This window comes from Chaetura pelagica, unplaced genomic scaffold, assembly GCF_000747805.2.
Source record: "Chaetura pelagica isolate M959 unplaced genomic scaffold, ChaPel_1.0 scaffold69, whole genome shotgun sequence".
NCBI lineage: Eukaryota > Metazoa > Chordata > Aves > Apodiformes > Apodidae > Chaetura > Chaetura pelagica.
The window spans coordinates 12,692,986-12,716,368 of NW_009970724.1; the positions used below are offsets into that span (position 1 = coordinate 12,692,986).

A 23,383-nucleotide genomic window follows, 5' to 3' on the forward strand; every position below is an offset into this window, starting at 1 on the left:
ATGTAACTACTTCAGCATTGTCTTAGCTGTGCCACAAGTTAGAAGCGTTCCCACGTTGGCTCTACAACCTTGCCTACAGTGAATACCATTTATCTCCAAGACATTCCTTCACTCCAGCTTGCTTACTTGCAGAATGAGGTCCATACCATCTCAGAACAAGATACAACATCAAGATAGATGTTGAAAGAAGTATAGCAGATGTTTAATGGAGAAACAGACAGATTTCTGCAGTAAAATGGATGCCATGAAAAGTCTATAAAACTTATAAGAGGCAAACTGTCCTTAACTAAGGGGATGCAAATAGCTGGGATTTAAATACTGATCTGCAGTTTGTGACTTTAACCCAGGAGACTAGCAATAGTGCCATTTCAGGAAAGATTTCATGTCCATATTTTTGTGCGACACACCTTTCAGGACGGACCTGACAACAAGCTACATGATGAGGCTGCATCATGCAACATGAGATTCTGCATTGCTAATCCAGCAGAGCAGTTTTACTCCTCAGCAGCCCCACCTCTTCTGGTAAATCTCACTTGCCTCTGGAATGGTTTCCTTTTATTAACTCAGCTTAGGAATTGAAACGAAAACAGAAAAAAAAGAAAAAAATCAATGAGAAGCTTAGTCAATACGACCAACTTAATGCATTAGATTGTTTCGCTCAATTACCTTTCTTTTCCATAGCTTAATTCAGATAACCATCAGGTAAGAGAGGAAAAAATGGCTATGTGCAGTTAATGCGACAGAAACTGTCAACTGATTTGAGCAGCTGGCCAAAGCCGTTAGCAATGGATCTATCCCTTGGTTAAATTATTCTCCTAGATTTGCATAATACATGCATGACTGATATTTTTATCTAGAGCATTAAACCTAATGGCTGGTTAGTTGAAATACAAAACTGTTCTGAACAAATTCATGAAGTTCAGAGGGCTGGTGGAGGTCCCAGAAATACCCATCTGTCAATACATTTTAGTGGTCCCTGCTGCCTCGTACTGAAAAATCTAAAGACACTGGCTACATACTGGCAGTTGCTTGGGTTTAGCTGTGTGTATTGATATAATATTCTGAAAATTGGGAGAAAATTGTTTTCAGAATGTAAGATGCAATAGCTCAGCCAACTACACCAAGCAGCTAACTATATTTTTTGTGTTTTCTTTCTCTCCAGGTATACCAAGTATTTCCAGTATTGGTAGTAAGTAATTAAACCAGTATTGTTTGGCATTGTCATTCAGCTTCTTGGATCTAATTTCCCAAAATCCCTTTCTGTTGTTGATAATGTTTCTCTGAAAATTTGCTCTATAGTGCGGGGACTGTGTATTGGCCTTCCTCTATTGCATTAACATGTAATATTACACCTTTTCCCAAAAAAAGTTTAAGAAAAAAAACGTGCTTTCTAATAAGAAGAATAGGACCTCTAATTTTCATACAAGTGTGTGTGTAAATTCAAGGAGCAAGCAGAAGAATTTATAAATGGAAACTTTTTGTTTGTATGAAGTAGGTTAGCAAATGCAGTGTATCAGCTAGAATCTTTGCACTAACTCCAGCAGCCTCTGAACTGGACTTTATTCCACAAAATAAGCAGAATTATCTCCTTTGACAAAAACCTGCTTTCCCGTATGGAATTAAAGCGCAAAAATATTACACTTAAACTGTAACACAGTTGTGTGAAGAACTATTACATCAATGAATGATTGATTAAATAAAACACTTGAAGGGACTAAGCACACAGTAGCTCAGCTATGAGCTGAGCAGGACACACCGTCAGGACATGTTAGCTGATTACAAGTAAAGCAGGCAGGCAGAAATGGGATCCTGCTGTGGCTGACTGGAAGAATATTCCCTACAGCTTCAGCTTCACAGAGGCTTTTGATGCAGCTTGTGTGATCAAAATGATAAAGCATCACAGTAGTAAAATGCAGTTTGCCATACCTGATATCCAGCTGAAAAGCTTCTAATAATTTGGGTAAAACTTCTTATGATGCAGGGTCAGGTCTGACAATTTATAAATCAGCTCTGTTTACTTAAGCTCATGAATGGTTCTGATTTGTTGAGCTCTTGACAGCAAGTTAAGTGCCATCAAAACTAGCCCGCTTGCAAATAGAGCAGTGTTAACAGCAGAATGCCTTGGCACCTGTTTTGCAGCTTCAAATGGTGAAGCAGCATCAAGGACAATGAAAGCCTTCAGTCTCAATAATGCGTTGTTCCTGCCCTAGTGTCACCTTTGGCATTTGCATGACTGCAAAGGCATAGTGATATGATGGTTTCAAAACTTGTGTTTATACATATATTTTATAACCATAGCAATCAACTAAATGAAAGATAAGTTAATGTCACTGTTCTCAGGAATCTTACTGCTATTAACAACAGAAATTAAATGAATGGGAAAATAGCTCTTTGGAGTTTGCTTGTGCTGTGGTTTCTTAGTTCTGTGTTGCATGCATTATATGGTTGTGTTTTCACTTCACACTCCATGCAGCCTTTGTCACCACATCTACCATTTCTGAGCATCAGCAGATGTTGGCCTTTGAAAACTTAACAGGGAAACTCAAATACCTTTTAAACAATGGTGACCTGAAAGGATGCATTGTTGACCTCTACATTTTTAGCAGGGGTGATAAGTACAGTTTACGTATTACAAAAGGGAAAACTGTTTAACATTTTGTAGGAAATACAAGAGTTTCTGCAAGTCTATGCTTTATTTTTAATCTGCTGTAAATGTCTTGAAATAATATGTGGTAGAATTCAACCAAGTTCTTTGCCTACCTGGAAAGGATGAAGCATGAGCATCTCTTCATGAGCACAAGTAAATACTGATACTCTGTTTTTTCATGTGTTGTTTTTTTTCTTAAATAGCTCAGGGGGAAAGCAGTTGTACTTGCACAATGTTCTGAACATCTTTCCTATAAAATAGAATTAGCTGAATTATCGTTAAACAAGGATAGATCCCATAAATTTATCCTGATCTCTAAGAGAATTTAACAGAAGTACAATTAACACATAAAACGAAACAAGATTAATTAGTTGTGGCTGCTTTAATAGATTCTGCATTATTTCTTCGTTTGTCTGTGCTAATACAATGTTTATGTTCAGATCAGCAGAGTTTTATCCTGTCTAGGGACAGGAACTTACTCTTGGGAGATGGGAGTTTGGGTTTGATTTTGCCTGGCAGCAAAGACTAGCAGAGGATCATTGGCTTTTGTGTGCTTCTAGCTTTTCCTAGTGTATAAGGAGGATGGGGTTGAGGTGGGGGGTTATGAAGACTAAACTGCCAGCATAAAAAGAAGATGCCACTGCAAGCCATGTTCATTTAACACTTTGAAGACTGCAATGAAAGCAAGCAAGGACAAATGAAATATATTTACCTGTGTGCACATATATGTGTCATTCCCTATTCCTTTTTTACCTCAATGAATCTGGTATTAAAGCAGCTCATCAATAATTTGAACATAAAAAAGGAGTGGTCATTAAGTAAACATCCTTTCTGATCATCTAGAAGAAAAATTTAAAAATCAGAGCTTTCCCACCAAGGTCATTTGTACCTGCTGTTGTCTTATCAGTTGAGTAATAGGGTCTCTGGTCATTTCCAGCATTCTTGATTCCAGTGCTGGCCCTTTCAGCATTTTTCAGCCATGTCTGGAAAAATACTGGTGAAAGTGTTAGCAATTAATGAGTCCCAAAACCATTTCATAATTTGAACCAGTGCTTACATACAGAATATAAATATTCTGAAAACTCCATTATTTTACTTGCTAAAATAATGGTTGTACAGTTTTTCACAGACCAGTGCATCAAAACGTTCATTATTATGACCAAATACCAAATTACTAATCTGCACATACACGCCTTCAAAAAGTTTAATCCTCTAAACTCTAGCTTCTATCTTTATTCCTGTAAAACATAACTCCACTAATTATGCTAAACAGTTTGTTATAAAGGGTATAATTAGATACAGGGTAGGATAGACATGATGTGCAAATGGCTCTGTGTGGGTGATTATCACCTTAAAGCCTGCTGGTGGCAGATGAGTCAGAGTTTAGAGATGGATAGTGCACCCAAGTGCAAGATGCAATCATGATAATCAGATGGTATTTTCCGCTTTGTTTTCTATGTTTTTGTCCTTCTTTATAGCCAATTTCAAATTAAGAGAACTTTTGTTGTTGCTGTTAATGACAACAAATGCAAACCACAAAAGTAAAAATTAAGACTGAATGGGCACTTTTTTGTTTTATTGTTTTCTTAACCTTGAGAGATCTAGTAGGTGTTTTTCTGGAACTAAAATAGTGTCAGGATGAGTAGCTTTATTTGTTTTACTTGTATGTTATGACATTTTAATGTAATAAATATGTCTTAAAAGGCTTTGGAAGCAAATACTAGTGGATTTTTTTTTTCCTTTTTTATAATAACACAAAGTATTTTGGACCTGATTTTGCCCCCTTCTGGGTATTGAGAATTCTCTCAGTAAATTTACAGTCATGGTCCCAAAGCCCTTACGATGCCAAGCACTGAACTAGAGTATATAGATGATACCCACATATTTCAGCAAGATATGAACATGAAGAACTAGGTTGCATGTTACTTTTCTGTCATTATTTGAGGTCAATTTTTACATAGTGAGCTCTATTGTCGAGAGACTATTAAGATGTTTATCTCATTAGGACACTTAAATATTTTCTTCAGACCATATATAATATAATTTTGGACATACTAGCAAAATGTTGTCCTTTCAATCCAATTATATCCAGATCTTTTTCATAAATAATATTATTAATCAGGTTTCTAGTCTAAGGCAATAACCTTATCTAATTAACTTATTATAAGCCAGTAACAGTATTTGTTTTCCCTCCTTTAATACTTTGAAGAACTCAGAATTTTTACTTTAATTATTAGACTTTCTGTTATACTAAAACATTACTGGGCTGAAAGAAAATACTGAGTGCCTATGTTGTATAATGCATTCATTTGAGCATGGGATCTGAAAGATATTTAACATTCCAAATAAAAGAAACTGTGAGTACTTTATTTACCTGGTAGGATTCATGACAAAGCCAGTTTTCTACGGTACAAATAGGATTTCACCCTTGAAGCACACACAGTAAGCAAAGCACCTGCACTGACACCACCACTGAGCACAAACCACCTCTTTGTGGAGTGAGTTCTGGTGCAAGGTCAGAAACTACCAAGGCTGCTCCAAGGAGCACTAACAGGTTGTTGGTGTGGGGCTTGTGGGAGCCTTTGTTTCCGTTTATGTTTTGCCAGATCCACCAATTTTAACAGATAAGAAGAGCTGTTCTTACCAGTGTAGTAGACATGGCCGCTTACAGTTAGTATTGTTTCTCATTTGTCATCTCAGTTTACCTTCATCATCTTGGGTTAGTTAAAGTGTATCAGTCGAATTGCCTTTTCAGTGCTTTTTTAATTAGCTGTAGTATACAGGAAATCACTTAGTTCACTTACCTTTGTTTTAACAGCAGTAAACAATCAAGAGACAGAACACTATAGAAAACTAAGATCTCAGCATTTCAGTATATGCCACAGTACCTGTGCAAAACACATTGCACTTGCACTATGTGTAAGTTTAGCTACAGTTATTCAGGGAAGTTTACAGAGAGCAGACATGATCCTCAAAGATATTTGAAAGTCTAATTATCGATAAAGCTTAGGCAGAAATTGCTGGGGAAAAAATGCACTGATATATCTTATGCTCTCCTTTTCTTTCCATTCCATAGACATAATCAGTTTATTTCATAGAGTATAAGGGAAGACTGAAGTTTCCAAGTCAGCATTCTGATTTTTAAAAGAAAGATCTTGATTTACTGTTCATCAGTTGTGAATTACTGTAGAATAATCCTAATCGACCAATTTCATCATCTTTATAGGAATAAAATAGAATCAATCAAAACAAAAAGGAACAACCTCCACAAACTTATCAACAGAACTATCTCCTTTTTTTGTCATGAGAAACTACCTAAATATTTCCTTTCAAAAATGAAATTGTGTGAAATTGAATTCATTGTGCATTTTTGCAGATATTTTAGTGGAAATGCTTAAAATTGAAGAATCCTCCCTCAGACCTCATTAGTTTGAAAATTAGCCAACATGTTTTTAAAATCAGTAGATTTTTGTCAGATATGTAAAAGTTTCCAGAGCTGGATCTCTGGAGTATTTTTTGTTAAACTTCTAAAAAGATCACTTTCTTTTACTCTGAGATGACAAGTGGACACGTAAAAGACTAATTGCATTTAAATTCTTCCAACAGTTATAAAAGCTGTTATGGCTGAGGAGCTGCCATAAAACAACCACATCATTTATGCAGAATTCTCCTTTCTTCAAAGGAACAGGTATGAAACTTCCTACATTGCTCCAAAAAATATTGCCTAGCACTGGCCAAGTAATATTTTTAAGCATAATAAAATAAAGGGGTGATTTTTTAAAAATAAAAACCTTTTCAGCATTTCTTGCCTTTGGATGGGTTAAATTTTGCAGTATTGTGAAGGTGCTGAAAGGCAAATTTTATGTGAGGTAGGTTATCAAGACCTCAGACCTAATGAGATAGAAATGCTATAACAACAAAAGTGTGGTCCTTGCAATAAACGATGGAATATGAACTGATAACAAATACACCAAATTATACCAATCTGCTAGTAAAGTCAACAGTTCAACTTCAGTAACTTCAACAGTTGCTAAATTGATTTCAGTGAGCATAATTTTTTATTATTCTTAATTCTTTGTCTAATATTAACAGCTAAACCCCCTCTCATATATATAACTCCACTGTGCTCAGCAGACGTGTATTTTAGAATAGATATTTACTCTCAGCTACTCATGGTTAAAAACAGGCAGATGTCAGGCTAGCTTTCTGTAACTATGAACATGGACTTCTACTAGAAACATTAAGCTAACATTGACAATTTTTATAATGATTTTTTGTGTTTTAAATAGAAGTTGAAAGAAAGTTAAGAAACATCTTAATCAGTCTGCCCCTCTAGTTTTCCTTTTTGTTATTATAATTTGATAGTTCTCAACACAAGTCCTCCCTGTCCACCATGAGAGTGGGTATTAAGACTTACTGATTCATTACTAGCAGTTCTCAGCAGATGCATTGTTTGTGGACAGGGTCAGCAGAAACAGTTTAGGAGATGAAAATACGTTAGTCTGCTGTAGAGTGCAGATGGCCAGGCAGCAACACAGTCTTCATGCATTCTATCACCTGTGCTCCTCATCCCTGAGGAAAGATAGCCAGTTTCAGCAAGAATGCATTTTAATTTTACTGCCAGCTCAGTACTTGGTTGGAGTGAGAAATCAACAACTTTCTTAATAATTTCTGCCAACATCATGACAGGTTCTTTTCATGTGCAGCTGCCTGGTTGGTCTCAGCCTGAAACTATCTTCTCATTTCCACTGTTTGCCAATATGAAACCATGATGTAGCCCATGTTCCAGTCAATATTTGAGACAGATTTTTTTCCTTTAATATCATAGGTAATTCTGATACTGTATATATATATATTTTTTTTAAAAAGAGTTTCTCACACACCTTATATAATGCAGTTTCTCCTTACTTGATGAGAGAAAGATTTTTCTCCAATCATCACTTTATGCATATAATTGTCTTTACAACAACAGTAACTAAAAATGCATAAATTTCCAATGCAAATTTAACATATCTGATTTTCTGCTCAGTCATGTAGTTCACATATCTCTACTCTCAAAGCTCCTACATTAGCTTCACTTTTAAATAATAATAGTAAAATGTACTTTTAGAAACTTCTTCACATTCCTGTAGCCTTGTTTGCCCAGAACAGCTATCATAGAATATATTACAGTGGATTTATATATCTTCTAGATTACTTACACCGAAATTCATTAATTATTCTGGAAATAATAACTTTAATTGCAGAATACAGTGTCCACACATGGAACTGTTCTGAAAAAGCTTGGTTTATCTTGTCAGCTTCTCTGTAAATAAAAACCTTAGTGGCAATCACTGAAGACTAGAAATATTTTCACAAGTTGCTATAAAGGAATAGCTAGATGCTAAGTCAATCTCCTCAGTGTCTGTTCAAAGGATGACTCATCTGCTCCAATATACTTGTGGGAATGACAGTCAACATTCTTCAACTGGGACATCTCACATACCTTTTTTTGATAAAGCACTTACAAGTTGTCTCCATCAAAATAAAACAAACCAAGAACATTTCTAAGATAAGAAGAAAGGCCTTTATCAAGAAGCCTGTAATATTTATGATAATAATTTCTATTAATAAGAATATAAGAAAAAATATTATCTTTACCAAAAAAATTAAATAATAAAATGCACCACATAGCAGAAGTATTGAGTCCCAGGAGTATTAGCTACATTGCCAAGCAGCCCAGAGACACTGAAGGTAGTGGCTGGTGTCAGCTGGATATGACCCTCAACAACCTCATCTAACTTTGAAGTTAACCCTGCTATGTTCAAAGGATGGGAAAAAAATTACTTCCAGAATCCCTTCTAAGGTGGCTGTAATTATTCCTAATAACTACTAATTATCACTAGTAATAATACTTAATTGATAATCTTCAGAAACTGTAAATATGCTCTTTACTGTTTTAGAAGTCCATTACGAAACATAGTTCAATGCAGTCTAATTTAAAGAGGGAATTTTTAATTATTTTGCAGTAAGTCACAACCTGCATTTTAAGTAATTTGGCTAAAATGAGCACAGACCTAGAACATTTGCAGAATAACTAAAAAATACGTGACACTGTTTTTTCTGTCATATAAGTAACAATTTTATTTGGACAAAAGATTACTTGAGGAAACCAGCATCAGAATAAGACTATATGAAATGTTATTGAATATATGAATCAGATTATATCAAATATCTGATTTCCTAGATAGGACTTAAAGTTTATTAAATGACACATATTCCAGAGGATTAGCCCTGAGACATGACAAAGCTTTGATGCTACTACTTCTGGTAATACCTAGGCCATTTCAATTGCAAGCAATTATGAGTGTGAGTTTTTGGAGTAGGTGTGCCACACAGTATTCAACAACAGAAGTGGGATACTAGAAGCTCCAGTCTGAAATATTATAGGTTTTCTGCAACAACCTTGATGTTGCACAATGACTAAAAGAGAAAAAGGCTCACAGGACAGCAGGACAATGCACTCAGTGAAGATTGCTTTTCCTTTTTTAGCTCCTGATTTTTACATGTATTCTCAGATGTCCAGTCCCTTTAAAATCTTTAGCTCAAGCCTAAGTGTTCATAAAACTACCAATACTTTTACAGTGAATTAACTGTGCAAATAATTTGTGTGTGCTGGAAACTTCTTTAACGTAACCAGTCAGGCAGTGTTTCAGGAGGAGGAAGGTGGTGTCTCAGGTGCGTGGAACTGGAGTTCAGTGGGCTAGGGTTATCCTGCCAGCTCAGTGAGCATGGCTTTTAGATACCTTTTGTCATACACTCTGACTATTGTGCTTGCACTTCCTATGTGTGTGAATTGGTGGATCTGACCAGTAGAGGCAGGTTATTTTTGATCAACAGACTGATAATCTAACACACTGACTCAGTTTTCCTTTCTTCCGTGTTATTGATAAGGAAAAAGCACAAAAAAAATGCAAGAATATGATGTTATTATGCAACTATACCACAATTTGACTGATTTAATTGCAGAAGATTACCTAACAGTAAATGTTACAGTGCAGGTCATCATCCTTTCTTTGAGTTGTTCTATATGTGGGAGGACTTCTGAGGCAGATATCCCCACCCAGCAGATTTCTTTTCACCCTTGACAAATGAGTCAGAAGATACTCTGGAAAAAAATTATGTCCTCCTTCCACATCAGATGTTTGAAACTCTAGTCTGTTTGTTGTAACATCCCTGCAGATCTTCTGCTAAGGTAGACATAACAGTGAAACACACCTTCTTCCAGAAGGCCTGTAAGCCCAGACCCTTAATGCCAACCAGGTTGTGACAACTGCAATTTACTCACTACCCAACCAAATTCTCTGTAGGTAGAAATGAAGAAATAGCTCTCTCCCCACTTGTATCCCCCACTATGTAGGCTGATGTGACCATTAAGGAAAACTCTTCAGCTCAGAAGGAACACAACCACTGGAATACTCACAGGAATTGATAAAAACATGGTCCAAATCTGATGTTCATACCTACACACATGAAAACAGAGAAGGAATTATAATAGAAATAGACTATAAATACAGTTTCCCATATCAGGGCTCAAATAATAGCTTTATTTTCTCCTCCCACAACCCCATGCTCTTTACTCACTCATAGCTCCAATAATGAACACCTTTCTGCTAAGGATTATCACCCTCCACTACCCAGTCACAAAAGCACATCGACCAAAGGAGAGCTCAGAAGAGACAGAGCTGATTCATTCACTGAGAAACAAAATGTTTCTACGTGTAGGTGGCACATTGTATAGACATTCATTGTATCTACAAAAAAAAAAAAAAATCAAGCTGTAAAATACATCAGTAGAGGTGATAGAAATTAGATACAACATACAGAACTGTGAGAGCAAAAGAAAAAGCCCCCTGTATTGGTAAATATATTTCTTCTGAGAAGAGAAATATAATTCACTCAGAAGAGCCTAAACCAGGATGTTATGGTAAGGTATGCATCTTCGGTAAGAAGTTCTTTTTTTCCAATACTGTCATTTTATCTCTATACAGCAGATTTAACAGAATATGTTCCTGTTTTGTCCCTGGTGTTAGAATCACATGTTGGTCTAGGGTACCTTCCCATCAAGAAAAATTATATTTTAATTCACAGAAGATAAATTGTTATGCACAGTATTTTATGTCCATTTGGTGTTTTGGGAATCATCAGTTGCTTGTTTTCTTGTTCACTGTGGAGTCATGTACCGTTCAAGTGCAACCTAGAGTAGTCCTGTACTGGATGTTTGTAATCTATGTCTTTGTCCATATGCTTGCCTGTTTAGAAAAATATCACAGATGTAAATAACAAAGCCTGATTTTTCCTGATGCATGCAGATCCTCCAAAGTTTGATAGGATATGGCCGAATATTTCTTCCCTTGAGGTTTCTAAACCAAACCAAGGTAGGATGCTGTAAAATTCCTAGTAGTCTAAAATTACTGAAATTGCTTTAAAAGGAGTCCCACATAGTAGAAGAAGTAGTAAAAAATACAATCCAACTCATTTTGGTACTAAGTAGTATTATTCTGTGAGAAAATACCCATAAAACAAACCTTACCTGACAAGTCTTCCAACACCCATATTATGCACAACATCATTGCAAAAAGTCTGGAAGAACAGACACACAAGTTATAAGTACTGATACAGAGAGCCCTAGGTAATACTGGACTTAATTCAGACAGTAGTCTGTATTTTGAGTAAGTTTTGAGATTCTTGACTGAGAAAGACTGTCATTGTCTATCTCAAACGCATTTTTAATGTCTTGTTTCCACTTTGTTTTCCCAAGTGAGCTGAGAGACATTCTCAGCCAGCCTACCATCCACAGTACAAGCAAGGTGTCTGCAAGCTACACTCAGTTTTCTGCAATTTGAGTGCCACATAAAAAAATTACTTGCAGACTGTGGCATGATGATTAGCACTGAAAGACACAAAACAACACAAAATGACTAATAAAAGTAAGGTTCTTTGTTATCTGAAGTTGCATTCAGATACACTTCACATTTCAAAATGTTTGTTTACTATAAAAAATAACATCCTTTTGTTCTCTTTATTTAATGCCCTTTGCTCCAAAAAAAACCAACCCTGCAGAAGTCTAGCCTCTGCCTTGTTTTGACTGTTGAAAGGGTGTCCTTTCTGTGCTATAACACATACAGATGGAAAATAAAATTAATGAAAAGGTGATCTAGAAAATCGCTACTAAATTGAATAAGATGTATTTGGAATCTGCTGGGGAACTACACTGGAAGGGTTGTAGTTAATACACATGACCTAATCACACAACCAAATCAAAACATATGCACATAAATATAAAATCTACCATGTTACATATGCAAGGTTCTATGTGCCTGACAAAACAGAAATACTAATTGATCTGTGCTTTCTATAAGAATTACTTTAGCTTGCATTACTCAAATATTTTAAATTAAATATCCCTGATGAATGATACTTAGCATTCTAGTAAATTCATTTAGCCCATGTTATATTTTTCAAGCTTTTTCAAACAAAATAAACCCAGACTGATCTTTGCTCCTCTGCTTTTTGTAAGGATTAGCCTATATTATTCACAAGAATGTTAAATCAAAACATTTCCAGTGAAATTATACTTAGCATTTCTAATGGATTCCATAGCTTAATTGCACTGGTTGTGATCTAAGGCTTAACTTCGTTGCAAAATATACCTTGAGCAGCACAAAATTATTCAGTTTATCTTCCCCAAAAATAAAAAGTTTCAGTAAAGACGTTTTGTTAGGAAGCAGAAAACACAAAAACTTAAAAGCATTCTAGTCAGATTATGTGTTTGTAGCATATTGCTACAGTGTTTAATATTTATTGTAGATTAAAACTTCAGTCAAGGATAATGTATGAAGAGAATAATTACTGAAATCTGCATATACTTACTATTATTTTATTGTGTTTTCTTTGTTTATGCTATTAGGCCAGAATAAATATGCATGTAAATTTAATAAAACCCTCTGCAGCCCACTCTGGTTACCACTGGTGATGAATTGGGAGAAAACATCAAATAACCTCCAACACAAAACTGCCAAAGTGTGCAGATATTAATTACATTCCCTTTATCTTGGATATTACAGCTCAAATTATTCAATAATTGATAGTATGCAACTAATTTTCCCTAATTTTCCCCCTTTCCTTACAAAAAAAAACAAAACCACCATTGTTAAAGTTAATTTAAAAGTTAGAAAATAAACAGGTTTATTTTAATCTCTTGATTTGTTCCTATATGATATCTTTTCTAATTTACTGTTCATTTTGTTACCTATCCAGTTGCTCCCAAATTAGCTATGTCAACTGTTTCTTCTGTTCAAGTTGCAAACCACAAGAGAGGTAGGAATTCTTGGATTCATACAGTGACTCCATAGTGCTCTGTGTTGTGAAAACATTGCACTGTATGAATCTGGAGTATCTGTGAAGTGTATCCATCACCTTTCTGGTGAGGCATCTTCATTGACAACAACAGAAGCATTAAGTGACATAAACATAAGTCATACAAAGAAAATAATAAATGTGTTTCTTAGACAGTCACTGCTGGCATATAAAGTGACATGACATTTTTTTAAAGCAGCTTCATGTATGAATATGACCATTCAGATTGTTGCCTAGAAAGCAAATGTTTGCTAGAGTCTTGTTTTCCTCACTGATACACATAAATTGTAAGCATACGTAAGCAGATTATGTGAAGGCAAGCAAGACATTAAACATCATTGTCCATATCCTAAAGGAGAATCTGTAAATGCCATGGAGTATAATGCATAGTTATATCTTTTAATGCACTGTAAATGGGCATTACATCTTCATTTTAAGAGTGTGCAGATTCAGACTGTAGGCATTACATCTTGAATGATGATTCAGTGTCTTATCAAAATAATGGAATTATCTGAGCATCATGAAGGATGCCAGTGTTCACTCTGACTTACATACAACATGTGTCATTTGCATATCTGTCATTCACAGTCTGAAGACTGAGATCTTCTAATTGTTTTTCCTCATGAATTTTTCTGTAAGGAGTATGTATAAACATGTTTTCTCTTTCTGTAGCTATTGGGAATATCTCACTATTCATTAATATTAATATATTAACAAGGAATAAGGATATTCAGAAATTATTTACCTTAGTTGGCCCATTCAATGAGATCATAACAAGCCATACTGTTTGCTATGAAGCAGGTGATTTCTGAGGGTACAATAAAATCATCTTTGTTTGCCTTTTGTTAGTATGTAGAGGAACACAAAGTTCCTGAAAAATGTAAAAAAAAAAAATATTATTTTGAATACACCTTGACTGAAATACTTTTTGTGCTTCTAATTAGGAAATGACACTAATATCTGTCTCATGCATTACCTGTCTTATTTTAAAAATTATGCTTCCCTTCCATGTGTGTTTACTATTGTTTCATGTGATGACGTTTTATTGGTCACAGCTGATGCCTTCAGCACATGCCACAGCACAACAGTATGTCACCTCAAAGATGTAACTGCATAGCATTTTAACAGGGGAAAAAAGTATTTGGGGGGGGGGGAATTGTTAATCTCTTTGTGATTCTCCTTCAATGGGTAATTTTGTCACGCTTTCTACAACTGAATGAAGAGTATTGCAATAGACTCATTGCATTGGAAATACTCTGTAAAGGCGCATACAGTCAATATTTCTGTGAATTGGCAAGGGATTTGACAATTCCTGAAACATCTCAAAAAAATTATCAGATCTAACATGGCTAACTCTTCTCCCTTTTTCCTTCACATTTAACCTGTCTAGCTATCTTTACCTCTCCTTTGAGGTTTTGTTTTCCAAACCATTTACTCCTTGTTGTTATTCAGCTTTAAACTGTCTCCAGTTTATCTGTATCTTTTCTGGCACATGGTACTCAGTGCTGTAAACTCATGTCATATCACTGTTGGTAAACCATTTGCAGCCTGATTTGGATACTTTCCCCAGTCACTTTCAGCAACTGCATGGCTTTGCCAGTGCATGGAAGTGATTGGGCTGCTAGCCAGAGACGTGCCTCAAAACCTTAAGCTGTGCTGCTGCCAAGTCTAATAATTTCTGGTCTTGCTGTGCTGGTTAAGGGGAACCACATGAGCTAGAAAGGCCATGCGGCATGGCCAGGTATCAGCTTCCCTGCAGGAGGGATGTCGACTGCCATTCTACGTGTTCTGTTTGGCTGGTTTAGGGTAGCACCTCATGTAGGCAGTGGAGAAAATAATTTATCTCAGTCATATGAGGGCCCATTACATTATATTTTTTATAAATAGAGAGGGATGAAGAAATTATTCACAGATTAGGCTAATAGCAGTAAGCAAAATAATTTCATCTGATATGGGGAAGGAAGCAAAAATAGCAAAAAAAAAAATTAATCACTACTTGCCATGCTTTTTTTTCCTTTGTGCCACTGCTGATCTTTGATGGGAGGTTACACTGGTTTTGAGTGAACTGGGTTTTTTCCTATGCCATGTAGTATTTACCAGTCTGATGATCAAGATTCCTAGAGCTTTCCTGTATGGTAGTGTAAGTTAACTTTGAGACAAATGCTTTCTTTCACACAGCACAGTTGTTTCAAAAGAGTGACATCCAATAGGAATGCAACCAACAATGGCCTCATTGTTTACTTTTAATGTTGATGAGCCACGTCTGAACTTGGGTAGTTCTTCTGCGTATGTTTAGGAGCATGTGTGTACATCAAACTAAGTCATTTGTAGTTACCAGATCTTTCTTGAGTCCAAATCATAATTTGGACCAACCCTTGTGACGCAGTGAATTACTTTATGTGCAGCTTTTTTTCTGTGCTTTTTTAATAGCTGACTCTGTGTAGTAGGAATATTATTGAAGGTTATATCAATTTCAGAGTGGAAGCAATGTAATCATTCATTCACAGAATATTCTCAATTTCTTTCTGCTACTTCAAACACGAAAGATGATGTAGCATAGTCTGCTTTACTTCTGCTTCTTTATAGCATACATAATTTTGAAACCTAAAAATGCAATATTCTGTTGCCTGTTACTGATTCAAAAAAACAAGGTAAATTATTTCTTCTAAACTCACCTGCAGTATGGTTTATGTTTAGTCAAAAGTGTGACAAATATACAGTGTGGTGTCATCTCAACAAAGCGGATTGTCCAGTGGTAGCAGAAGACAGGTCCTTTGTCAGACAGAGGAACTAAGGCAGCATTGCTTCTGAATCCAAGATTCAGAAGGATCAGATTCCTTATTATGAAGCAATGTTTCTTATTTTAAAAATGAAACACAAAAAACTTACTGTCAATTTTCCCTGTGATTTCTGTCTGCTAGTGCTAGGTTCCACTTTTAGATCTGTTGCCTCTGTCCCACACAAGCAGTTTTTACTTGAGCAAGATGGATATACAAGGGTAGAAATGCTGCTGGGTGGCTGGTTGAGATGCTGAATCATACCAACCAGCTGCAAAAGACAATAAACATGAACGCTGTCTTCCTCCCTCTCATTTACATCAAGTGGTAACTTACTGAGACACCAAATGTTTCACTATACTTCAGCAGTTAAAGGCACCAAAATTCTCAGATTGACATGAACCACAAAACATTAGTTTAGCAGTGTAACATTGAAGAGAACAAGAATGCATATATTAACTAAATCTGTATATGTAAATTAACTTCATGCTTCCTGGCAGCAGAAAGGCACTTCTCAACATTTAAACATACGTTGTGCTAAGCATTGTACAGGATAAGAAAAGATGCTATTTACAGTCTGCTACCTCAGAAAACAGCAGGTCTGTATAACATACTCATAAACATGTACCAGGATTGCTTTTTATTTATAAAAATACATGTCCTATGACAACCATCAGTGGGCTCATTAGGTGCCCTAGCATAATCAGCAGCATAATGTAGGAAAAGCAGCACAGGGGACTTGGGCCCCATTATGTATGGAAATATTTTACACCTCTGCTACAGTTTTATGTAATTACAGACTAAGTTAACTTCAGGACTGTCTAAATTAACTTCAGGACCTTGAAGCCTTTTCAAGTCATTGCATCCTATAGTGCATTACTGCAGGAAACATACCATAATCTCTCTCACCAGTTAATAAACTACAGCTCTAAAGCATCAGTGCTTTTGCTACAAATTGGAAATGTTGAAGAAACACAGTGCCCTAATAGCTAGATAGCATCTCCTAATTTCCAGTTTCTCAATGGCCGGTTAACACCCATTTGTTCTTGTGCCAGTGTTGTCCATTAGCACAGATGCTCACTTAGGATGGCAGAAGGCTATCTCCTTGATAGATTTATAGACCAGTGATATCCCATGTCTTCAGCTTCCTGACTAAACAAGCCAAATTATGCTAGTCTTCACTTTTTAAATAGGCCCTCTACTACTCTGATCATCCTAATAAACTTTCCTGCATTCATTCTGGGCTCATAATCACAGAGTTGAGTGATTAGACTTACCCAAGCTGATATTGATATGTTTGTAATTTCTACTTCTTTCTGCATAAAACCAAGCACTTCTTCTGATTAAAGACTAAAGACGCAAGCATTCTACATTTAATGAAAGCGTTTTAAAAAGTGGCTGTCGTGCCAGCTGCATTTCAGATGGCTGTAGAAATCATGCTTTCTCTTCAGTACACATTTCAGAATTTTCATGATCTATTCTTGCCCAATTGTTTTTCATCTCAGAATATAAGGATGGGTTAATGCCTACCTCAGAAGTACTGTAGGAGTAGCTATTAGATAATATTGCTCTACTTTCCTTTTCTCTGTTTTTGTTTTAGGAGGTGCTGGCCAAAATTGTCAAACTAGTGATTTGTTTGGTCTTGAAAGAAAACAGTCTGGTTCCCAAGGTGCCTACCAGCTGCAGTACCCTGAGAGTTCAGGAGTATTTTTAAATACCCACCACATATGTCAGAATGAAGCTTTTAGCTTTTATTGTACTTATAGTTGTGGATTTAAGCAACACAAAGTTTGACAAATTTGTCCACTTTATTCAATATGAGGAAGTTTTCCCCATGTCTTGATTTGTACTCATCTCAAAAGTGCAAAAACTAGTGCATTTCTATCAGTGGAAAGTGAGCCTCCAGGAGCCCTGAAAGGTTTACAACTGCAAATGCTTCAGTCCCATCAGGTCTGCCAACAACAGCCAACCTTCAACATCACACTGTGGTCGTCGGGTCACGCTAACCTGCCTGAAATAAACTTCGCTTTCATTGCAGATAAACATCTGCTGTTGTCCATGTTACATTGATGAACATGTATGCGCCATTCATTCATATTTCTATTCATGGTTCATTTTTACTAAGCATGTAATGTGCTGTTACTCTGCTGCTGCATACATTTGGTATACATTTCTGTTCTTCCTTGAAAGACTGTGAATGCTTCGGGCACTCCAACCGGTGCAGTTACATCGAGCTGCTCAATACGGTCATTTGCGTGAGCTGTAAGCACAACACTAGAGGTCAGCACTGTGAGTTATGCAGGCTGGGCTACTTCAGAAATGCTTCTGCAGAGCTGGACGATGAAAATGTGTGCATAGGTCAGTCCCGGGATAACTGCGCCTTTTCTTCTGTGCCTTTTCAGCTACTGGCAGCTGCTAGGGACCACTGCTGCTTACTTGCCAGTTGAGCCAGAATGAGCTTTTTCAATGGATAAGAACATCTGTGTAGACTTTTCACTTCATTTCCATTGCCCCTGCAGCCACAAGGATGCATTTTTTATCTGTATATGACCATGAACCTCCCAGGCTAAGGATCCTGGGAAGACTTTTTCAGGAAGCCCCTGAGAACTGCCCCTGCAGGAAGGAGCCACAGTGGAGTTGCACATGAATAAACAAGAGGGTTGAGTCATAAGTACCTGTATAAGTACAGACCCTTCAATACTTGCCTGGAGAGCTACAAAAGTTGTAGCTGCCCTTTTCTCCACTTCAATTACTTACAAACATGTTGCAGCTAATTCTGCTCCCAGACACAGGGCTGCAAGTGCAGCATTACCACTCTGCTCCTTAGAGGAGAAACTGATGATACACCCATGTGGTTAGGAGCAGAATTTGTCAAATGAGTTTAACATTATGTCAATTTAGAAAAGGGATTCCTGGGTGAAAACAGTGCTTTACATGTAGCAAATGCTATAAATAGCCAAAATGCAGAATTAAAGGAAATGTCAGAACATACTTTTAAAAGCTATTAGGAAGTAATAAGATCTTTATCACAGTAGAAGAATATACACTATTCTCATGTCACTACAGACAGTATATAGCAAAGGACACTAGATGAAGATTGAATGTAGTCAATACAGAAGGCCACATACAATGGCCAGCAGTTAATAGGTAGCCACAAAAGGTGCTGTTCTAATAACAAACAGAGGTTGATGATTTATTATATAACATTTCTTATAGACATAAACATCAGTAGAACTTGTTCTAGATTTTCATTTTGATTTTTTTCTTTCTATTGTACAGGAAGAAAAATTAAAGAGTAGTTAAAAGATTTTTTTCATGCCAAGATAGACTATGACTGTATAAATTATATTTTAATATAATTTATACAGTCAATTTATATATAAATACATATACATACATATATAAAATATATATATATACATATATACACATATATAAATACATATGCTCTGCTTTGAAAAACACAGGATATGGGGAGGAAAAATAATACTCCTTCCTACCTGCATACTACTTATTCCTGGATTTAGAAAGTAACAGCTTCCTCTAACAAATTATGAGGCTCTAACTTATACAGAAGTTAAAAACAATCCTTTGCAACTTCAAAATGTATTAGTGTTCTGTTCTCAAAGACTGTAATTAGCACAAGCATTAAACATTTAACGTTTTGTCTACAAAAACTGTGACTGGCTAATGTAATTCTGTCCACGAGACATTTTCTAACAAGCAGTTTCTCCGTGAAGTATATATAAATACATATATAATTTATATATAAATTATATTTTAATATAATTTATAATCCATTGCTGAGATTCAAGCTAGAAACTATTTTCACTGCTATTATTTGTTTCAGTCTGCAGCTTGACAGATTTACATTTTATTTTGTGATAAACACCCAGATCCATCCACACACTGCATTTCACGTGTCCTTTCTTTAACTTTCCTTGGCAACACATTCAGAAAATGCGTGATCTCCTTTGACATTAATTAGACTGAGCTAATAAGAACATTAATAGGCAAGTCATGATCTTGTATGACTGTGCTGAGGAGATTAAGCCAATCAAATGTTCTTGGAAAAAAAGCCACTGTTCTTCATATTTGTTTGATGTAGATGATGGACATTATTGGTATGACATCAGGGCTGTATAATTTCTGTTTCCTAAATAGGCCTAATGAATATTATACTAAATTACTCTGGGATTTTTCATCAGCTCATTCAGTAAATTGTTTTCCTGTGTGCACTGAAATGCTAAGACAGCAGCTCTAGCTACATAAGACAAGGATGTTAAACCTGGAGACAAAACTAAGTAAATTTGAAATTAATTTGCAAGTAATGTATTTAGAATGCTTAGTAAAAAAATAATTACGCACTTCAAAATTGTCCAGAATCTACAGAAATGAAATTAGAAAACCTTTCATTTAACAAGCGTCTATAAAAACTTTTAAACAGGCAATGTGATGCATTTGCTGACTTCCCCACCTTAACACAAGCAGAATTCTCTTGGGCTCCCATGAGAATTGTACTATGGAACATGACTATAGGATCAGTCCCTGGTTTGCTACATATCACGCAATAAGTTTTAAATAAATAATATACTCCGTGGTCTAAGATTTCAGGATTGCAGTGCACACAAAATGCATGTATCCTAGCTGACTTGCCAAGGCTTTCATATTGCCTCTTGTAATAAGTCAGTGAAGTGAAGCAGGCTCCTATGTTCCTTACAGAAAACAGATAAGTTTGTTCTTGTTCTAAAGTGCTTGGGAACTGGGGCTCCTAAGATTTAATACTGCAAACTATAGAGTATTTTCAGCTCTGAGAGAGCTGATGGATTCACCATCCTTCTGGGTCAAGCACAAAGGGTCTTGCTCTATTGGAAACGCTCATTTCTCTCTTCTCTGAGTTTAAAAGCAGTGTTTTGGGTTTTAAGTATGAGTGAAATGCTAGCATGGACATATTAATAAGCAGATTTCCAGTGACAGGTGCAAGTCCTATTCCCATATGAAAGTCTCGTTTTTCCAGGCTAATTCTTTCCTCTTCAGCCATGTATGTAGAAAAGTAAAACAATGTTTGGGTAAGCTAGTTGACAGCAGGTAATGGGGCTTTGGGTCTGATTTATCACAACTACTTATATAGTTTTCATGAATTTATGTGGTAAGTACATGGATAACAAATTGGTGAATCTCAGTGGATGCTAACTAAATGGAGAAAATGTAAAATGTTTCATTTTAAAAACTGACATGTTACAAAGAATTTAAATACTGAGAAGGTTTTTACCAGTGAACCAAGTGCAACATGTTATATCATGGGCTTAAATCTGATTTCATTATGCCCTTATTTTCTTTAGAAGCAAAATAAATTTTATTTCCTAAAGTGAAATATCAAAAAATTGTGGATTTGGCCATTAACTGCAGAATTACCTTGTATGGGCAACTGCAGTTTCTAAATCAATCAAAGTATTATAAAGTTTAAAATAATTCACTTTATATGCTTACAGTGAACAAGAATTTAACAACTTGAAGATCCTTTTATTTTTACAAGGTCTTGATATTCCTAATAACTCTGTATTTCAGTGAATACACATGCAGGTGAGCATTTCTAGCATGGAAACCACCAAGTAGACCCAGAGTAATAAAATATTTTCTTTGCCTTACAACATAAATACTAAAATGGTAATTATTGTCACACCTATAAGAAAGCCAGCCTTAGAGTCACTTAGGCTTAAACATGAGTTAACAGCAGTGAGACCTTTAGAAACCCTAATGCTATATTGTTAAGTGAACCCTGGGGGTTGTCCTGTTGCCACTCAACCCAGACTTACAAGCAGCAAGCCTGCAAGCTTCAGCCTTATTTCTCCAACCTTCTTTTTTTACTTATTTCCATTGTGTTTTGTTGGCAGTCACCAGATGGAAGTTAGTAGGAATATTCCTTCCCAGTTCAGATCTGCAGGGGTTTTTTTCCCCACCCTGGAATCTGGTGTGTGGTCTGCTTGTGAGGATGATACAGGAATGTTAATTTCATGTTCTTTAAAGCTTGTTGGACATACTGCCTGCAGCACTCCGGAACTGTGGCTTTTGAGCTTTTCAATGTCTTAAGTATTTAGCAGGTCAAGGAAAGTGTTCCACAGACTATGACATTGTGCTGGACAGTGAGCTTGGATGTTTGGTGGACCTCTGTAGGTTATATATCTCTGGTATCAATTGTGTATTGGGAAAGATGGAGGCTAGATTCAGTTACTAAACATTACTGAGTCTGAGTGGTATTCTGATTTGACATACTACTTTTATAAAAGGGCCTGGCTTAAAGTTTTGATTCCACTGCCTACTTGCCCTTAAATAGCACAACATGTGCCTGGTACTTCTTACATGTTTATATGATAGAGTTCACTAGGAAAGTTTTCACTGATTCAGGGTCAGGTTCTTCTTTTCTAGAAAATACCACTATATATCTGCAAATATAGAATATCATAGGCCATAGATTTCTTTCACCAATACGTTTAAATCACTGTAACTCCATTATGTCCACCTAAGCTATTAATGTACAAGAATTGCACCCTACCTGCTTCTAGTGTAATTCCAAGCTTTTTGCCTTTCAAGATTTTCTATAAACACTCTTTAAGCAGATTTTACTTCCTGCACTCAGTATGTATCTCGGCTCTATGCCTGTTTACATGAACGTTTTCTACATCCGATGAACATCAGAACTGCCAGCTTTTCAAATGGCACTCACTGTGCTGTAATTCTGCTCAGCCCTGCACATTATCTTTGGCATGTCAGTTTTCAACTTCATTAATGAATGTTGCTAGTTAATTGACTCTCTTATTATTGTAGAACTCTGTTTGCCAAAGGTAACTAGTCTTCTTCAGCATGCCAAATGTTCAAAGTGCCATCTGTAATTTATAGTTAATAAACACTGGGACAACAGATGACAAATGCCTTCCTGGCAATTTTTTCCTTTTATATTTTTTCCATTGGATTTTTTTAATATATTTTACTTCCTGGTTCAACTCCATTTAATAATTTACAATATTGTTGAGGTTTAACCTAATGCTAGGGCACAATTGCCAAAGGTAGCACTGATTCGTAGACACAAAACTAGACTCCCAGCAGGTTGCCCAGATTTAGGAATAGATTTGTGTATCTTTTGCCTTCAACAGCAGCAGAGATCAGATGCTGCCAAAATGTGTCTGTGGTCTCAGATGACAGTGGAGTTACTCTGGGTCTACATGGGTCTACATACAAATAAGATGCAGCCCTTCATTTAAAATAATCAACTGATGAACAGGAGTACCAAAAATGAGCTCTGCTAGCTACTGTCCTTTTTTCTTTTTTCAGCCAGCTGAAAGCTTAACACAAATAGTGCAGTCATGTTAAAAGGGCTGTGAATTAACAACACAGTAAGTGTTACAGCAGAAAATGGGTTACCCTAGTCATTCTTTAATTAGCTGAACACACATGGAAAATATACAGTGGGGAATGAACCTCACTGCATTTTCCATCTGCTCGCTAGGAGGCGAGAGAAATGAAAAAGGCAACATAAAGCCACTTCTGATAAATTCTGCACTGT

General features: G+C 36.1%; 1 protein-coding gene across 1 annotated transcript in view; it reads left to right on the plus strand.

Moving 5' to 3' along the window:
- The window catches only part of NTNG1 (netrin G1), a 150,158-nt gene that overhangs the window by 98,623 nt on the left and 28,152 nt on the right, over positions 1 to 23,383 (plus strand). The window contains exons 4-5 of the mRNA XM_010006670.1: positions 1,163 to 1,189; positions 18,013 to 18,180. Of these exons, the coding sequence (XP_010004972.1) occupies positions 1,163 to 1,189; positions 18,013 to 18,180 (195 nt within the window). The remainder of the gene's footprint in view (positions 1 to 1,162; positions 1,190 to 18,012; positions 18,181 to 23,383) is intronic.